The following is a 20,821-nucleotide window of genomic DNA, read 5'->3' as shown; positions in this document are numbered from 1 at the left end:
ATATCTGGATGGAACATTTTTTTTATTTGAGTTTGAAAATTGTGCTATTTTTTCACTAAAACGCCAAAAACTCCCTTTAAATTTCACCAATTGGGTTGCTCTACCCTGCACTTTGTTGCGTTTTTCAAGCCTTTTCAGATGCATTTCAAATTTTGAAATTAAATAGAATTTTGCTTAAGTTAAAGCATTTTTAAGATTTCTGACGTTTTTCAACCTTCAAACTTAGTGTCCCGATTTGCCCCACTTCCCGTTGGCCTAGCATGCTCACATTTTGGAAAATTTCAGGAAGATTGGTGAGGTCCAAACGACGTCCCATACAAAGATGTATGCCCTGTTCGTGGACTCGCTCTTATTATTTACGTGATGTAAAGCCATTATTCCGTTTTCTTTAATTTGACATTCAAATATTTCTCCATGCAAAACCCTTCTGTCAGCACGGAGATCATCCCTTCGCCATGTATCACATGCAACAAACCAAAGTAAAACTTCAGTGTCTCCCTCTTCAACTCACCTTCCTTCATCTGTCGGCTGCTCTCGCCCTCCCCGCCCGGTGCCCGCTCAGAAAAGCCGTGCATGTAGATCACCAGCGGGTTGGTCCTGTTCAGGTGGGACCTCCGCAGATGTTTCTTGTCGGAAACGTACAGCACATCTCCCTTGTCACGATTTTGCCTGTAGAAAAGGGAGAAAGTAACAGCCAACCAACTTTTAATCCCACGAAAAGAGGGGGAAGGGGGAAAGCTTAAGCCGGAAAAACTTTTCCCCGGGTCTTACCTGGTGAAGAGGAAAAACTGAATATCCTTGGGCTCCCGGATTGGGCAGCAGTTTTCGCAGTCGCCCCTCGGTGCCGGGCTGTACATCAGCGGAAGACCACCTGTCGGAATGTAAAAAGAGGAAAAAGGAAAGGTGGTAAGGAAAAAGCAAAAGGAAGCAGATCATTAGCAAAGTGCCGTTGGACACGAAACTTTCGGAAGACGGGGACGATGGGGATTTTAAAGTCTAACGAGTCTGGTGTGGTGTAGCGTGTGTGTGTGTGTTTGTTTTTGGGCTGAATATAAAGTTTTTGTTTATTATTACTTCACGGAACTAATGGTTGCGGATTTTCTGGCTGCATCGAAATGCTTGAAAATTGCCGTGAAAGAAGCTGTTTTGGTTATATGCCTTGAAGAATGTTGTCGAATTGAAATGTATTTGTTGGAAATGCACTTTTTAAAAAATGCTCAACTATACAGTCTACGATAGAATTACAATGAAAAAAAAACGAGGAATTGTTGTGTTAAATGATCAATTTCCTGGGCCTTCAGTTAATAATGGATATTCGTTTTAATATGTTCAAAATTAACTCTACAGGACCACAACATATTCAATCTGAATTAAAAAGTTTTTTCCAAAATTATAAAAAGTATTTAATAAAACTATAAAATATCTTCTGTAGACGTATTTGACATTGGAATAGGTTTGTAAAACAATCTTGATTGTTTTCTTCTGAAGCATTTTTTAAAGTACAGTCGACCGTCTGGCAATCTCAATATTTCTGTCGATAGTTTCTTCAGTTCTTTTTGAACAACATACTGTGGTGCTCTTTTTTTCTCGATATCATCTCTAACTCGAAGAACGCCTTCCTCGTTGGTCTTTAATATTTCAAAATGTCAAAAATGGCATAACTCAAAAAGATGTTTTTTATTAGAACTGTTCTGATATGATCGATTTTTTACTTGTAGCAAATTTTCAGACAAAACTTATGCATACAAAAAAGCACTTGATTAACTAAGGTGAAAAAAGCTTTGTTTTAGTAAATTGTGAGAAATTGGTGAACTAAAACAAACAACTCCGCCAACTCACACATCAGTTGCCCCGACCCCGCTTCGATTTGCGTGAAACTTTTTCCTAGGGGGTAACTTTTGTCCCTGTACACGAATCCGATGTCCGTTTTTTAATATCTCGTGACGGAGAGGCGGTACGACCCCTTTCTTTTTTGAATATGCGAAAAAAGAGGTGTTTTTCAATAATTTGCAGCCTGAAACGGTGACGAGATAGAAATTTGGTGTCAAAGAAAATTTTATGTAAAATTAGACGCCCGGTTTGATGGCGTTCTCAGAATTCCTTAAAAACGTATTTTTCATCGAAAAAACACTAAAAAAATTAAAAACTCTGCCATTTTCCGTTACTCCACTGTAAAATTTAAGGAACATGTCATTTTAAGAGAAGTTTAATGTTCTTTTCGAATCTACATTGACTCAGAAGGGTCATTTTTTCACTTAGAGCAAAAATTTTCATTTGAAAATTTCGTGTTTTTTCTAACTTTGCAGGGTTATTTTTTAAAGTGTAATAATGTTCTACAAAGCTGTAGAACAGACAATTACAAAAAAATGATGTATAATCACAGGGGCGTTTGCTTATAAAAGTAACGAGTTATCGCGATTTTACGAAAAAAAAGTTTTGAAAAAGTTGGCCGTTTATGGTCACCCGCGACAGACACGGACGACAAAACAAAGAGAAACGCAAAATGTAACTTCTACAAAACTTTTTTTCGTTAAATCGCGATAACTCGTAACTTTTATAAGCAAACCCCTCTATGTTTATAAATATTTTTTTTTGTACTTGTCTGTTCTACAAATTTGTAGAACATTGTTACACTCTATAAAATAACCCTGCAAAGTTGGAAAAAACACGAAATTTTCAAATGAAAAAAAATGTTCTAAATGAAAAAATGCCCCTTCTCGGTCAATGTAGATTCGAAAAGAACATTAAATTTCCCTTAAAATGACATGTTCCAAATTTTTTTACAGTCAAGTAACGGAAAATGGCAGAGTTTTTAAAACTTTTTAGTGTTTTTTCGATGAAAAATACGTTTTTTTCGGAATTCTGAGTACGCCATCAAATCGGGCGTCTAACTTTACATAAAAGTTCCTTTGACACCAAATTTCTATCTCATCACCGTTTCAGGTTGCAAATTATTGAAAAACACCTCTTTTTTCGCATGTTAAAAAATGGAAGGGGTCGTACCGCCCCTCCGTCACGAGATATCAAAAAACGAACCTCGGATTCGTGATCAGGAACAAAAGTTACCCCTTAGGACAAAGTTTCACGCAAATCGAAGAGGGGTCGGGGCAACTTTTCCCGATTTCGTGTGAGTTGGTAGAGAATTACCCTTTTATCTACCTAAATTACCGTCATCTGGGGCGAATCGGGACTTGAGTCTGAATGGGGACAGCAGGTTTTAGAGCACTTAAAACCTTTAAATTTGAAAAACGATGCACTATAATAAGGCTAAAACAGTTATCCCGATTCGCCCCAGATGACAGTAATAAAAATAGACCACCGTATAACCGTTGTCCTCAAACCACTTCCGATTCCAGAACCAAAAGGCACAGCCCGTAACAAAGCAGAACCTGATGATGATTCAAGCCTGACCACCGGAAGGCAAACCCAATCTAGAAATAGCCCCAGCGGCTGCGGTGCTCCACCACAAACTAACTTATGGCGCAAATCCTTGCAAACTGACAACACGCTCTCGCATGGCTCTGACTGTCCAAATAAATCAGATGACGACCGACCGGCAACGGATGTGATTCTGCCTCCTTCGCCGTAAGCATGCGGTGACGTTTATCATCCGATGAGTTTCCATTCTTTGGAACGGCCGCGGCCTGGCTTGGTCCGCCGCCTACTAGGGGAAATATACCCATTTTAATCACACTAAGCCGTTCGACCAATTCTCATCACTTTTGCCGTTTCTGCTATTAAATCAACATTTTCAGATGTTTCAACAATGGTGAGTTGCTTGCTCACTTTTATTTGAGCTATTTATTACTTTGGAATAGTCAAAAACATTTTATATAAGCTATAATTCATGATCAAAGTGCTGATAGGCCGATAATAGAAATAGGCTGAGAAAGGGTATAGTTCCCCTATTTGTCGTCACACACGATATGCCTTGCAGATGTGGGTCAAACATGTTCGGTGTTTTTGAGCGCTGACAGTTACTTGTGACAGGTGGGATATAGAGATATCCACGCGCGAGAGTGTGTAAGTTTGTACAATATTTACACGCAGACTTAGGCAAATCGAGTAAAATGATTCGTCTGTCAAAATCAGCTGTGTTCTTTGTTATACCACGAGCACGTGGTAAACAGCTGGTTTTTACAGACGATTGATCTACTCGATTTGCCAATGTCTGCGTAAGAAAAGTGTAAACAAAATCAGCTGCTTGGAATAGAGATCTCCACGGTTTCTCTCACGCACACAATGATTCTTTGTTAGTATTTGTATTTGAAGTATTGTTTTGGTTTTGAGAATGTTTTTAATTTTCGATGATAACGCTCAGAACCCAATCCACTATCTAGAATGGCTGTACTCTATATATTTTGTTATTGAAGTGATTAGAATACTAAAGGCTGGCTTTATAATTTACCATGCCAGTTAAGGTGCCCAGAAAAAAAACTGTTTTATCTCCTGTTTTGATTTTTTGTAGATTTGGATTCTTTTAGGAGTTTCCGTGTATACGAAACGCGTCGGTTCGTTCATTTATTGCTCTTCATTTCGATACGATTTTTACGAAGTTGGCGTGACTCTGCGGTGTAAATTTGAAGTTAACATTTTATTTAAAGTTCATATTATGGGTATCAAGTGAAGTGTTTGCCTAATTTTGAAGATTATCCACAAAAAATCAAATTTAAAAAAAAAATTTCATTTGGGTTTTCATGCAATTTGACATTTGCTTCGGCGCTGTTCCATTTTCCGTCGTTCCGGAGACTTTTTTTTTCAATGGGCATAGGTTGCATAAAACTTTCTGCGATAACTTGAATGCAAGTCCAAATCGTACCTCTTTTCATCGCATCTCGTTTCGTCACAGGGGGTAGATATTCAAGCTTCGATCTTGTAGTAGTGAAATTCGAACCGTTCAACGCGATAAATGGAAAAGCGTGAGAAACAGTGAGCGTTAGGTTAATCGTTATCAAAAGTGGATGCTGTTGCTGTGATATTTTGTCGGCGAAGGATTATCCTGAAAAAGCCGCTTCTAGTTTAGGTCCAGTTTTAATGAGACTCGGTTTCACGATCTTGCGCGTCCGGGACATCCTGAGCAGTGCATCCTTTTCAAAAAATTTATGAATTATTTGACTTTTCTCCTACTACTCTTAGTTTTCGTTCACTCTTTTCTTCGTTATATTTATTCATGTAAAATCCTAATTCAATTCTTCTACCTTCCTGTTTTAAAGTCAATTAATTTTTTAACTTTAACTATCTTTATCATCCTGCTTCTGTTCTTTATGCGTCTCTATTTATAACCAAATATTGTTTTCAGCAGGGTATGCAGGTAACTCATTATAAATTGAATATAAACTAATAATTATGTATTATTACACTTAACACACCCTACACAACACCACTGCAATCATAAATCGGAGCGTTTGGTACGGTATGTCCACGCATCCCTCCTCCCCTGTAGATTCTGTGAAATGTGATCCGTTCTCAGAATCCTCTCTGCGGTAAACACAACGCAGTAGGGCTGGCCGCTTTAATTTTTGCAATACATTTTCGGGTGTTCTCGGATGTACTGCAATTATTAATATTGACAAGAAAAGTGCTTGGGGCGTAATCTAATCACAAGACTTTCCAGCATGCTTTCATCGGACTGGCTGCGTTTGTGTTAGATTAGATTAGATTAGATTGAAGTATTGTTTTGGTTTTGAACGATTGTGATTGGCTGAATTCCAAGCAGCTGATTTTGTTTACACTTTTTTTACGCAGACATAGGCAAATCGAATAGATCAATCGTCTGTAAAAACCAGCTGTTTACCACGTGCTCGTGGTATAACAAAGGACACAGCTGATTTTGACAGACGAATTATTCTACTCGATTTGCCTATGTCTGCGTGTAAATTTTGTTACAAACTAGCACACTCTCGCGCGTGGATATCTCTATTCAGCCAATCACAATCGTTCAAAACCAAAACAATACTTCAAATACAAATACTAACACAGAATCATGGTGTGCGTGAGAGAAACCGTGGAGATCTCTATGAGAAGGGTTATCGAGAAATTAAAAGTGAGAGTGTGTGCAACATGGAGTTAAACTTTCTATGAAGTTGCTGTGAAGGTTACTATGGCACTTTGAAAAGTTTAACTCCATGTTGCACGCACACACTCTCACTTTTAATTTCTCGATAACAATGTGTTGCGAAAAAGCTCTATATAACGCATAAATGTGATCTTATAATGGAGTTGAATGTGTTTTTTGGTATCATAAAGATAAAAAAAAACCGGGACCGTGGTGTAGGGGTAAGCGTGGTAGCCTCTCACCCAGTCGGTCTGGGTTTGATCCCAGAAGATCCCGGTAGCAAATTTTGAGACGAGATTTGTCTGATCACGCCTTCCGTCGGACAGAGAAGTAAATGTTGGCCCGGTCTAACCTAGAGGTTAGGTCGTTAGCTCAGTTCAGGTGTAGGAGTCGTCTCCCTGGGTCCTGCCTCGGTGGAGTCGCTGGTAGACAGTTGGACTCACAATCCAAAGGTCGTCAGTTCCGGGACGGATGGAAGCTTAGGTGTGAAAAGAGGATTGCAATTGCCTCAACAATCAAGCCTTCGGACACTTAGTTTCGAGTAGGAATCTCGTAATCGAGAACGCCAAGGCAATGCTGTAGAGTGAATAATTTGATTTTTTTTTTTTTGAAAGATCAAAAGCTTTTCAGATTTATTTTTGTCGAAACCACAAGTTTTATTCATAAAATTGTGTGCTATCTTGTGACACGTCTTGTCTATTTACATGGCTTTCTGTAGGTACCCAGTTTTCAGACATTTGGCAAGATGCTAAATTTGGTTTAATTGTATTGAGTTTTAACAGAATGATCAAAATTATACGATTTCAAGCAATATGGTTTTCCCCCAAAATTCACTTGCAATGCTTTCTCCACCAACCATATAATCCAGTTGCAGCAGCAATACGTTCGTCAACTGATTAGACAGCTGAGGCCTGCTGCCGGCAGTGAAGGCGTCGCACGACAGGAAAAGCAGCTTTTCCTGTGTGCCAGCAAAAAGAACCTTCTGCGCCCAGGATATTGCAATACATTTCCCCGCCTCGTCTAGTTTCCCTGGGTATACAATTTAGGCCTTTCAGCAATGAACAAAAAATGGTAAAATACAATGCACATAACTATCACACCTGGCACGGCTGACGAGTTGAAGGTGCATTTTACGGTTTTTGTTTTGTGTGTTTTCGTGTGCAGTATAACGATTTCCGATATGCAAATTAATTGCATTAAATTCTAGTTTGGGGGGTTGGAAATGGCAATTCAAGTGTTTAAATGTAATTAATTTTATATTTTTGCTCTTATAAAGTAAACATACTTGAGAAAATCTCCCTTGTTTAAAGTAAACCAATATTTTAGGCCAACTTGAAATGTTTCTCCCGGAAATTTCCCCTCCTCCTAAGTTATTGGGCATTTTTCAAGTTCTCACTTAAACAGCTCTGAATGATTGGCTCTTTCCTATATAGAATGTTCGTTTTGTTTTCACAGCAGAATGGATTTTCAGACTTAGTCATTGGCTGGTGTTTTCGATTTCAGTTCGATTCGTTGCATGTCCTGGAATAGTTGAAAATGCGTTATTTTTTTTCTAGCGAGTTCATTTAATGATGTGCTCTTTTCACTTAGATTGTCTTACTCAAACGCGCTGAAATTAATCAATTTGGTAATTAATGCTATTAAAATAGGAGTTCTACCAAATCATATGATTTTTTAAATCATTTAAATATGTTTTACATAGAAATTTTTTAAGCAAAAAACCTAAACCTTTAGTTCTACACTAACTCTTCATTTCGCTCCACCTAACAAAAAAAACAACCATTTCGAGTGAAAATGAAGAAGTTGCTCTACATTCTACATAATAAATAGAGCCAACACCTTTCGCCGACGAAAGGTTAATTTGTCGCTGGGTTTTCAGCGTTTCCACAAAAAAGCTTCTCACCGATAGTAGGTAGGTAGTCGCGTCTAGGCTTTTGACCGACTTGGCTTTTCTACTATTTCCATCATCATCATCATTATCATCCACATTACAAAGATTGGTGATATCTGAACTGGGACAGAAATGAATAGTCAATTGGGGTAAAAATTGCCATTTTATGTATTTTTCAAAAAATGTGTTGAAATAAAAATTGCTGATTAGTTTTATAAATTCGAACTAAAAAATTTTAATAGGGGAACTTTACCCTTTCTCAGCCTATTTCTATTATCGGCCTATCAGCACTTTGATCATGAATTACAGCTTTCATAAAGTGTTTTTGACTGTTCCAAAGTGATAAATAGCTCAAATAAAAGTGAGCAAACAGCTCTCCATTGTTGATACATCTTGAAATGTTGATTTAATAGCGGAAAACGGCAAAAGTGATGAAAATTGGTCGAACGGCTTAGAGTGATTAAAATGGGCATATTTCCCCTAATGATAATTTAAATACAGTCTGGACTAGATTATCTAAGCCCTCGGTAAAATTTAACATCAAATAATCGATTTAAAAAAAACTATTTTTTCGGTCATTCGGTCATTCTGAAGACACTAAAGCTCCAAAACTTCCCCATTTTTCGGAACATAAAATTTTCACTTTATTTTGCGATTGGGATAACTGTGCATTGACATTAATTTAAAATTATTTTTGCAAATTCAAGAGCTAAAAATTATCTTTTTCTCGACATTTAATTCTTGATTTGTCAAATAAAATGGGAACGAATGTTTGAAATGTTTTGATATAATCGGAATAGTTGGACATTATTATTTTGAAATTGCAAACCTAGCATTTGAAAATGCTAGGTTTGATAGAGTAAGAAAAAATACGTACATTTATATCTGCATTTGAAATGAAACATTGCTACAAATAAAAAAATTATACGTAAAACACACTCTCCTTAAACTAAAACGCCCGTTATTTGTAAATCGCATCATTAAAAAATACAACAACACAGTTTCTATTATACTTCCTCTGATACGAGGGCAGCGAATGACCAAGAAGGTTAAAGCTGCCAGAAATAAATAAATTAACAACAACATCCTCTGATACTTTAACTGTACGGATTCCAACGACACCAAGCCCCACCTAGATTCAACCACAAAACAAAAGTGATGGTTCGTGGCCAACCTGCCCAAGCCAGACCAGCACGAGAGTGGTGAAAAACCGCTTTCCACAGACCGCATCGAATGGAAACTTAATGGGAGGAAGTATTTTAAATGTCATGGCTCTTGTTTATTTTTTCTCCTCTCCACTTTTCCCTGATTTGATGAGCTCTCGGGGGGAGAATGAAAAGTTCCCCTAAATGAAAAGGAAAATTGCTGATCAATTTTGCTTTCAGCATTTTTTATTTCTTTTTCGCCGCACAAATCTGAATAATCAAGACATTAATCAAAATTTTCCTCACCGCCAGAGGGAAAATATTTTCCACTCGGCCGCATTCCAACAATTCTGCCCACAACAGCAATCTTCCTAATAAGGGGGTAATCGACGCCCCCGCCACCGATCCTCCAGACTCTGATGGCCAGCAGCAACCTTGGAGAGCGCACCCGATTACCCTCCTGGGAGGAAGAGGAAAATAACTTTACTCTGTGCCCGCTCGACTAATGAAGACATGGCGTGACAAGGGAAACTTCTTGGACGATTTGATTTTCCTTTTGTAAATACTCTGGGCATCAGGTGAAGTGCGATTTGGAGCTGTTCGAGGTTGAGCTTGATTTCCGACGGCAATAATTAATTGATAGTGAATGCAAATCGAGCAGTTCTAATCGAAAATGTAGTATAATAATAACGTTGATTCAACTGACTAACACGGTAAAACACGTCACGGAAAAGCAATTCTCAAGAATTTCACAAATCGTCTTTTAATATTTTTTTTATTCGTATGCTGCCGCTCGAAGCCAGTCCGTCAGATATCTGGAGTTTTTTTTTTTTTTTTGAAAAGGTCCAATAAACCAAATTTTCAGTTTTTGCTTTTTGGGTGTTTTTCAATATCCCTGATTCAAGGCGTTTTAAAAACCAAAAACATCATAAAATGCATTTTTTATTAAAATTTCTGCAGAAAGCGTGTTCGGGGCAAAATGCACCGCTGTGAAGCTCCTTTGTAAAAACCTACTAATTCGTCTTGAATATACCTGGTCCTGTTTCAAGTAAAAATTGCAAGTGACGTCCTTCAAATTAACTAAACCTGAAACAAACATCCTTTGAAAACATTTGATGAAAATTTTATGGAAAACTACCAAAACAAACCTGAAAATGACAGTTAAACCTCTTGTGTTAATGTTCAAGCCTACTTTGATACCCTAACTGACTTGCCTTGATGTATGCAAAAATAAAGTCAAGTCGGTCTCTTGTTGAAATTTCCCAAATTGACCTCCAAATTCGTAGTTTTTAAATTCAAATTTATGGTAGTGGTGTTTTTAGACTGATATTGAAATAACTGTATAAAAATTATACATAAATTGTTGGTTTAGAATGGGAAAAATGGTGAAACTTTTTTTCGGGCATCTTACAGCGTTACACAGAAAAAAATCATGATAATATTACATCTGGGAAGGGGTACATCTTTAATGTAAGAAAAAATGTGTAATTTTACCTCTGAAAATGTGTAAATTTTGTCTGTTGTAATGTCGCTTTTTCAATCCAAATTGAGGTAAAATTACATCATAAAAGAGGCCTACCAAAACCTTTCAAATTTACACTATTTTTTACTGTGTATCTCAGGACTCACTTTTTACATATGGGACGGACTAGATTAGAGCGGCAGTAATAAAACTTTGTACATGGATTTCTTAAGTCAAAATAAGGCATTTTGTATTGTTAGTTTCTTCTTACAAAAGTGCTATGAAAACATTCGAAAATCTGTATCTCGAGAAGGGTTAAACTGACCGATTTGGTGTTTTCGGCAAAGTTGTAAACAGTTAAAAAAAAACCATGGTTATATTGCATCTGGGAAAGGGTACATCTTTTATGTCAGAATAAATTAGTAATTTTACCTCTGAAAATGTTCACTTTTTCTTTTTCACACTTTTCTGTTGTAATTTCACTTTTCAGTCTAAATTTAGGTAAAATTACATAATGAAAGAGGCCTACCAAAATTAAACCTTCCAATTTTACACTATTTTTTACTGTGAAGGTTATGATTAAGATTATTCACAAAATAATAGTTACACTTTTTAAATATTCACCCCATTATTTAAATAACTTTTTATCGCAAAAAACTCGATTTTAACAAAATATACTCAGTTTGATTTTTTCTGATATGTTTAAGTAGCAAAAAGTGACAGCTAAAGGGTATAACGGGAGCTTTGTTTTGGCCAAGTTATGATGTTTTTTAAAAAATCGAAAATGAACACAACAAATCCAAAAAATATTTTAAGAAAAAACAGATTTGTGAAATCACGGTTTACATTTCAATAAGGCTAAATAATTATCAAACCCCTTTCAATGTAAGTTGAAATTATTTAAATCATAAAACATTTTTATCATGGGGTTTTGAATATCGTTTCAATGGTTTCCAATATATTATCAATTCATAATTGAGAGTCAAATAGTTTTTTTAAGTTCTACTCAAAAAGTAGAACATTGAAAAACTTTTTTTTTTTGTTAATTTATTTTTTTTTGCAGGGCCTTATCTCAGCAATTAAATATCAATATTAATAAATGCTAATTGTAGAGAATCTTGTCATCTTTTCGATTTTTTTTTCTCTGAAATTAGGCCGCGGCAAATTGTTTTTCAAATTCATGTTATCAGCTCTGACCAAAATAAAGGGAGGGGGGTTAAAAAAAGTAAAAAAATAAATAAATACAGGCCACAGTTTTGCACGAAAAAAGTGTTTTAAGAAGAGCGTTAGATACCTTTCGAATTATTTTGCAATCACAAATTGCAATCATTGCAATCTTAAGATTCCAAAAGGTAAAAAAGTTGGAGGGATACACTCTTATTTACAAAATTTTGTGCCCTAATGAAATGGAAAGCACGATATGTTGATATTGACGAAAAACTAAATTAGGCCACTGCAAATATTTTTCAAAGTTTATGACCTGCTTTTAAAATCATATTCAGCATGTCTGGGATCGATCAAAAATTTTGATTTTTTGTGAAACTCTGTTGTACAGCACCGCAATTTTTTTTATTCGGCAAAAAAAAAGTTTAGTCAATACGTAGATATTTTAATAACTAATGATTGCAAAACAACTGGGTCAGTGTAAAATAAGCTTTAAAACAAATGTTGATACTACGGCTTGTTATTTACATTTTTATACTTTTTTTTATTTTTTTGTTGTTGTTTGCATCAGTTTTTCATCACTTAGGGGAACTATACCCTTTTTCAGCCTATTGCTATTATCGGCCTATTAGCACTTTGATCATGAATTACAGCTTTCATAAAGTGTTTTTGACTATTCCAAAGTAATAAATAGCTCGAATAAAAGTGAGCAAGCAACTCTCCATTGTTAATACATCGGAAAATGTTGATTTAATAGCGGGAAACGGTAAAAGTGATGAGAATTGGTCGAACGGCTTAGAGTGATTAAAATTGGTATATTTCCCCTAATTACCATTTAACAACGGAAACAACAGTCAAGAAAACGATCAAAATCTGCGCCAAATTCGCGACACTTGAGTGTGACTTGATTAGTCGACCGCGCTGAAGGTGTCATTTCCAAGGACCACTTTCGGAAGGTCGCATCGCACTACCTCAAATCACCAATTAGTATTTCAGCGCGAACTCCCCGCCGTTGTCGGCATGACTGCAAACTACTTCTGTATTTGGCAAATGGTTCGCGTCATGAATAAAGAAACCATCAACACCTTTCGCGCGGTTCTTTGACCGCAGAAAAAAAAGTGCACGGAAAAGCTCGTGCGCGGTGGAAATTATGTCGCGATGAATTTTTCATGAAACTTGTAATATTTTTACGTTTGGGTTTATTAATTTCGCGATGACACGTTTAGCCAGCGTTCGAGCGACAGCTAAATGCCACCTTTAGCACATCCATTTTAATCATGCTTTTTCCCATAGATTAACCTCAAGATATGGTCGAGCTTGACAGCTGGCACAGTGAAAAAAATGGAGTTTTATTGGACAATATATGTAACAAATGGTTGTGAGGATTGTTTGGATTGTTAGGAAGACACCCAATTACTTGAAAGAAGTAAACTTTAATCTTCATAAAATTCAAGAATATATTTCTTAAAATAGCAACTTTAGTCAAATTTACGACTTTCTGTCCAAAAAAAAATAAACATGGCGCTGTTCATAATAGCTCCCCGTTATAATTAAACGAAGTGAAAGCAAGAAACAACACCCCGAAGGGAGAGAGACGTCTGATTTATTCGGTCGCGTGATGTGTACAACAAACCACCCTTCTCGACAGGACACGACCGTCTTCGTGGGTGGGGCCGGGACTGGGTTGGGTACGAAATCCTGGCGTGATTGTAACGTTATCCTTTTCCTATTAGTCGCTCTCTCCGCCGGGACCGCACAAAAGCACAGCCAACGGAAAGGTATTGCTGGGAGTAACCGAGAGTTTGCGTTACGGTGAGGAGCTGTAATTTTGGTCTAATATGTATTGGGACTGGCTTTCATCAATCTGAGGGAAAACTTCACTGCATTACCCTAAAGAGATAGCATGTCGTACCGCTAATGGCGCTGGACGGCGGCGACTGGGCGCTGCCACTCGGAACTGATCTAAATCTAAGCCTAATTGAATCGTTTCATACTGAAATCCAAAAACATTGAGAGGTTTACTTATTTTTTTCCAGTATTAATGATTGAGAATGAAATGATAGTAAATATTACAAACATGTTTTTTTTTACTTTCTATTTCAAACTGTTGGTTTTCTTTTTTCTATTCAAAATTGGTTCAGTTCCAGTTTTCAAGATACCACTGACAGATAAGGAAAATAATTTAAAATGCACATAACTCGAAGTCAGTCATTCAATTTTCACAAGAGTAATCTTCGATATGAGAAACCATTTAGTATGATTAATTTTTCCGTACAAGGACTCACCATAAACCACGTGGTCACATTAGGGAGATTTTCAAAAAGTGTCCACGTGGTTTATGGACGGTCCCCCAAGTCTCCATACAATTTTGGGGCCAAAATGGGTGTGTAAAAGTATGAAATTCTGTAACATGAGAAGGGATTTTCTGATCGCTTTGGAGTTTTCGGCAAAGTTGTAGGTTATGATAAAAGTCCAGGCACACGGAATAAATAAAACTAGGGAGCGGCCGTGGCTGACTGGTTACGGTGTTCGCTTTGTAAGCGAATCGTCCTGGGTTCGATTCCCATCTGCTCCCAACGAGAAAGTTATGGAAATATAAGTCTTGAAACTCTGAACATGAACGAAAAATCAAAGCAAACATGCTAACCACAACGCCATCACGGCTTGTTGAGCTATAACTGGAATTAGAAATACTGTTACTACTATATACGTTAGGGTGGTCCAAATCCGGACTTTTTTAGGGCTACCCCCTGAAATCAAAGATTGACCCATCACTAGGCTAAATTCCAAATTTGAGCTCATTCTGACCACGGGAACCCCTCCCTCCAATCGCTTAAAGTTTGTATGGGAAAAATCGTCAAAATGTATGGAGAAAAGCAACTGTTTTACTTTTTTACCTGCGCCATAATTATCCGATTCTTACCATTTCTCAAATGTAGAACCTTCATTAAATTTAGAACAACTTTCCCGAAGACACCATATTTTTAGGATTTTTTCCCGCGAAGTTATTAGCGCCCAAAACTGACCCTTTTTGTGGGGCCAGCTGTAAGGGGCTACCTAACAACGATGTTTATTTCCAATTCGTACACGCACGTGCTCTCTCTCAGGTTCAAACTCTCTCACGAGCTTGCCTGCCTGCCTGTTTACTTACAAGCACGCGCGCAGTTTCTCTGCTTGGACTTTTGTCGTCGTCGTCGTTTTTGTTTGCTATTCGCTGCGCTGCGTTTCTGGCATGTTTATTATGATTTTCAACTAAAATAGCAGGATTGTTTTGAGATATAAAATTTAATGTAATATGTGATCAACAAAACGAAAAAAAACACTGCAATAGATATCATATTATAAGAACGTGCGAGAGAGAATACAAATTTGATGAATTAGGCTTAGGCTTAGGCTCAATTAAAAAATTACAGCAAAAGTCATGAGAACAGGGTTTGTTTGTTTTTCCAAGCATTACACGCAGTTTTTCGTATATGCTAAAGAAACATGATAATGATTCAATTATTAAAAAAAAATCTTCAGGCAATACTAATGTTGTTCCTTTAGGTAGTTTGCTTTAACAAAAGTACAAATCAGAACAAATCAAGGCAATTTTACAATTATTGCTGCAAATTTTCATTCATACTCTCTAAATTATTTTTTTATTCTTTCTGGAAATTTCGTTCTGTTTTCCTAGACCACCTGCAACAAATATTGCAACTGTTTATCATTATTTGTCAGTTTACCTGTAATTTTTTCGATTCAGGGAACATCTCTTTCTGCACAATCGTAAACTACCTTCAGATCTTGCAGTTGCGGCCTTCCTTTAAGATACTCATTTGGATTCAGTTTTAAAAAAAATCTAAAGAAAATTCCTTCCTTTTTTATCTAAAAAAACTGCATGGTATTTCTTGTAACAAAAGCAGATAAATTAAAATCCAAAACATTTGCAATTAGGTTTGGATCAGAACAGATAACGATTCATGGATGAACTAATTCATCAAATTTGTATTCTCTCTCACACGCTCTTATAATATGATATCTATTGCTGTGTTTTTTTCGTTTTGTTGATCACATATTACATTAAATTTTATATCTCAAAACAATCCTGCTATTTTAGTTGAAAATCATAATAAACATGCCAGAAACGCAGCGCAGCGAATAGCAAACAAAAACGACGACGACGACAAAAGTCCAAGCAGAGAAACAGCGCGCGCTTGTAGGTAAACAGGCAGGCAGGCAAGCTCGTGAGAGAGTTTGAACCTGAGAGAGAGCACGTGCGTGTACGAATTGGAAATAAACATCGTTGTTAGGTAGCCCCTTACAGCTGGCCGCGCAAAAATGGTCAGTTTTGGGCGCTAATAACTTCTCGGAAAAAGTCCTTAAAATATTGTGTCTTCGGGAAAGTTGTTCTAAATTTAATGAAGGTTCTACATTTGAGAAATGGTAAGAATCGGATAATTATGGCGCCTTCCACAGGTAAAAAAGTAAAACAGTTGCTTTTCTCCATACATTTTGACGATTTTTCCCATACAAACTTTAAGCGATTGGAGGGAGGGGTTCCCGTGGTCAGAATGAGCTCAAATTTGGAATTTAGCCTAGTGATGGGTCAATCTTTGATTTCAGGGGGTAGCCCCAAAAAAGTCCGGATTTGGACCACCCTAATATACGTGCTGGATCTTTGTCCATTTGACAAGGGTTCGGAAGTTCTGAATAACGTTTGAATCCGATTGGTGCAAACGTTCTTCAGGGTGGGGCTTGTCAATTCAAGCTGAGGTACCTCGCGTTCGGCTAGCCAGCCTAAAAATACATGGAAACAACTCAATTTGTAAGAAGCGGCCGCGTGGTCCCGTTCGGTTGGTTGAACACACACACACACACACACTTACACACACACACACACACACACACACACACACACATACACACGGAAAAATACAATTTTTTTATTTAACTTTTCATCATTATAAAACTATAATGATCTGTTTTAAAAGGAAAAAATATTTTAAAACATTCATTAAATCAAAAAAGTGCTTTCAATCCGTATACTTATTTTTGGAAAAATGTACCATTTTCAAGTTATAGCTGCTGTTTTTTTGTTTTTTTTTTTATTTTTTCATTTAAAAAATCTTCTAGAGAATAGCACCTCTGACCCTGACAAAAAAAAGTTTGAAAAGTTCAGAAAATTTCCCACAATTTTCTCTCTGAAACTGATCTTTACAATACAAAAACAGTGGACTCTCGTTGCCAATATTGAAGGGACCGTCAAGAGCAGGAAATATCAAATTATCTAACGAAAAATCAAAGCACTTGAAGGTACTGACAAATTTATTGACATCTGGAGCCATATTGATATCGAAAAGAACGACAGCCAGATAGTCGACTGTAATTTCAAAGTAATAGAACCAAACTTTACTTTTGGAAAGGACTACATAGATAATTTTTCTTATTTCATAATTTAGACCAAATTATAACATTTTATTAAAAAGATCAGAAAATTTCGCAAAAGCTTCATTTTTAACATTGAAAATCGTACCAACAGTTTCCAAGATATCGTCAGTTGAAAATAAGCTGTCATCTCAAAACAAATATTTTCCTCGATTCCAATTCTTTGTTGAGCTGTATTTCAAAAACTGATTACCTGATTTTACAGTTCACAGTACGGAGAGAAAATTGTAGGAAATTTTCTCAGCTCTTCAAAAATATTTTTCAGGGGTGATTTTGTTTCACGAAGTATTTTTCAAATGCAAAAAAATACGAAAAGTATTTAATCGAGAAATTATACCGATAAGTAGCTACAGTCTTCTCTCTCTCTCTCTCTCTCTGTCGATATTAAAGGGACCGTCGAGAGCTGGAGATATCGAATTATAGAAGGACAAAAGTAAAGCATTCTAGTGAAGAGACTGTGAAATTAATTTAAAATTGGAGAAATACTGATATCGAGAAGATCGACAGCCAGAGAGTCGAGTGTATAACTAGAAAACGGGACATTTTATCTACAAAAACTGTAAATATTTTTTGATTACAATGCCGATTTTGCTATATATAATGATTGTTTATATTTTTGTCCACGTTTTCGATTTTTTTTTTCCAAACAATCATAATTCGTGAATCAGATTTTGCACCATCACGCATACTGTTCAGAATATGTCTTTTTAGTCCTCTAAAACATAATAAAAAAAATCACTAAATAAATCCTAGGTATTTTGAGAATTTAACTTTTAATGATATAAAGTTTAATAAAAATAGAGGATTTTTTCCGTGAAAAAGTCCGAATACACCAAATCGATCAGAATATCACTCCGCAAGAAACAGAATTTCATACACACCCTTTTTGCATGGCTAGCTTCCAAAAATATATTAAAAAATTAAAATTTAAAATTCTCACAAAGTCCGAAAAGTTTCCGAGATCCATTTTCGATTCTCTTTTGGAACATTGTCCTAATGTTAAATATTGGCCGATGATCATGAACCTAAGGACCTTAGGTAATTTTCAAGGCTGTGGGGTCGAAGTCCGAGTCGTAACCTAATAATGATAATAATCAAGTATTATAAATACATTTTAAACAATTTTATAAAACCAATCAAGAAAATCTAAAACACGCAATCGCTCAAGATTGGCAGTCAGAAGTGGAGCAAATACTCAACTATAGCACATACACACACACGTGTCAGTTTTGTTTATATTGCACTCTAGCTTGAAACAAACTTCAAGCCTACTAGGGCTACTCTCTTTGGGTCAACACCAGCAGCACCACCAACAGCAGTAGTAGCGCCAAGGTGAAGGTTTATTGATCGTTTTGCTCTGCTTTTGTTTTAATGTTGTTGTGTTTTGTGTTTATTTTCTTCGGCCCAAAACACCGCCATCAGACTGACAGTCGATTAGTAACAAGTGTGAACAGGTCGTGACTTGGATCACTTCTGGGGTTTTAATAGGTCCGTGCGCGCTTCCTGTTGCCAGCCGTGGTGGACGGAATATTAATTAGCTGTGCGGTATTGGTGCCAAAGGCTCTTTGCGGACGTTTAACCCATTTTTAATGTGGTTTCGATGCAACAAGCATTTGAGGAATAATTGATTTGTCGAGAGTTAGTATGAAAAGTGGAATTTAAACTCATAAAATTCAAGCTGATTTAACTCATAATCTCATGGCTTCCAATGGAAGTTTTAACTTGTCAGACAAAAAACAGGAATCAATTTCCAATGTCTGGTTTCTTGTTGAAACATATATATTCCAGAATAATAGACTGGCTCGATAAAATACTCCTATAACATACTCTTATATCCCAAGTATGTTTGTAGGATGAAGAAGAAAGCAGATAAATATTTGTATTACCTTAGTAATTTGCATTGCTAAAATCAGTCCTCCAAGTAGCATCATCACTTGGAAGGCACATCGGTGGAACAAGTATTCAAGTTCACAATTCATATTGCTTTCTATCGTAGAGATTCATGGTATGAAGATTAACATTTCTTCCTATCACTGAGCTCATTGGGAGGGCGCCAATATGACCACTAAAGCAAAGAAGCAAAAGTCCGTTCCGTCTGCAGTCAACCTCACCAGTTACGTTGACAAACTCCGGATGCATCAAAAGAAGGATGTCCACGAAAATCAAATTAAATTTTCGTTTCACAAAAGCGAAAGTAGAACTTTCCCAACCCGTCGAGTTTCTCCCCAAACGAAGTTACGCAACCTAATCGATGCTGCCGTAACTGAACCATCTGACGAAACGAGTGTCAGTCACCTGCCCGTGGACCGTTAATCTTCCGCGCGTGATCCTTTATCGCGGGACAAAATGGTCCATTATCGCCATCTTGGGTGGCCACCGCGGCGAAACGTCTGGAAACAGCTGAGCGTCGATGACGAAAGAATCGAGAAACAGCTGACAATAAGAGTGATGTATGGAGAGAGAAAAAATATGGAAGGAAGTGAAAATATAAGGAAGTCCAAGACCGTCGCGCGAGTAAAGACGCAAAACTTGACCCACTTTTTAAGGAGCAACCAACACAATGGCGAATGATAAATAGAAGAAAATCTTGAAGGTAAAAGCGGATTCATCGCCCCATCGGAAGGACCGTGACTAGGTCACGTGTTTGACGAAAGTGACGGGGGTTGAATGAAACGGGAGATCCTTGCCGGGAAGTTAAGTTTGAAACGCACGTGATGTGCTGCACTTCAGCAGCTCTCGTAACAACTTTGTTCAACTAAAACGGCACCATGACGCCCAACTGGGGTGAGATTGATCCGTGACAAGCTGACATTAGGGGTTGTTTGTGTTATCCGTAACATTAATACACACTGTGCTTTTGGAGCACTAAACAAGTGAGAAGGTTAGTACATTGTTAGAAATACCAAGCTTTTCGAAAGCTGCAGAGAAAGTTTTTAAGTGTGACACGTTGCAATGTTTCGTAAACTTTGAATAAATGGAGTAGTTTCACCACAAAGCAACTGCAAAACCTCTCTTGTTGGATACAAAACTTTTTCGAAATTAATATTTGAAAAACCCTTACTTAATCTAGCTTTAGATTGTTAGTGCCTTCCTCACATTTATAAACTAATTTTATCTAAAATAGCAATATTGCCCTTTCAGTGTTGTGTCAATTTAACTCAGTTATTCATACCATTAGATAGGGTTTTTCAATTTTTCTGATTCAGTCCATTAGAAAGGTCTCCCGATTACTTATCTGACGATGGATCGCATGACGTATCCGGAAATCATTTTTATCAAAATATCTGGGATCCGGGTTAAGCAAATTTTATTTCTAAAAGCACTTGATGCTCATAACTTTTGATAGGGCTAACGTCATGATTCGAAATCCGGACACTTAGTAGCATATCATTTTTGTTATAGCTAACAAAAACTCATGTAATAAATTGGAAATAAAGGAATATCATCAGGATGTAGTATTAACAGTCAGTTTTAAGAGAATGCATGCAAAATATGTCTTTTCTAACAATTTTTCATCAGAATTTGAAAATTAAAATGACTTGTTGTGCTTCGAATCCCTTGAATTTAAGGAAATCAAAACCATAAATTTCTGCTTTGCTTTCCCGGTGCTTCGGACGCCTATGAAATATTCCACGTGAAATGTTTCGCATTTTTTGGTAATCTTATAATTTTATTTT

The 20,821-nt window shown here is 36.8% G+C and overlaps 2 protein-coding genes across 6 annotated transcripts in view; one reads left to right on the top strand and one right to left on the bottom strand.

Moving 5' to 3' along the window:
* The window catches only part of LOC120415278 (myotubularin-related protein DDB_G0290005), a 144,067-nt gene that overhangs the window by 53,449 nt on the left and 69,797 nt on the right, over positions 1–20,821 (top strand). The gene's annotated exons all lie outside the window — the stretch shown is intronic.
* LOC120415306 (lipase member H) overlaps positions 1–20,821 on the bottom strand; it is a 65,092-nt gene that overhangs the window by 14,195 nt on the left and 30,076 nt on the right. For all 5 annotated transcript variants that reach the window (XM_039576784.2, XM_039576782.2, XM_039576781.2 and 2 more), the window contains exons 3-4: positions 772–871; positions 512–669 (exon numbers count right to left, since the gene is read on the bottom strand). In XM_039576784.2, coding sequence (XP_039432718.1) covers positions 512–669; positions 772–871 — 258 coding nt within the window. The remainder of the gene's footprint in view (positions 1–511; positions 670–771; positions 872–20,821) is intronic.

The sequence above is a fragment of the Culex pipiens genome, chromosome 2 (assembly GCF_016801865.2).
Source record: "Culex pipiens pallens isolate TS chromosome 2, TS_CPP_V2, whole genome shotgun sequence".
Taxonomy (NCBI): domain Eukaryota; kingdom Metazoa; phylum Arthropoda; class Insecta; order Diptera; family Culicidae; genus Culex; species Culex pipiens.
This window is presented reverse-complemented; position numbering and strand designations above follow the sequence as displayed.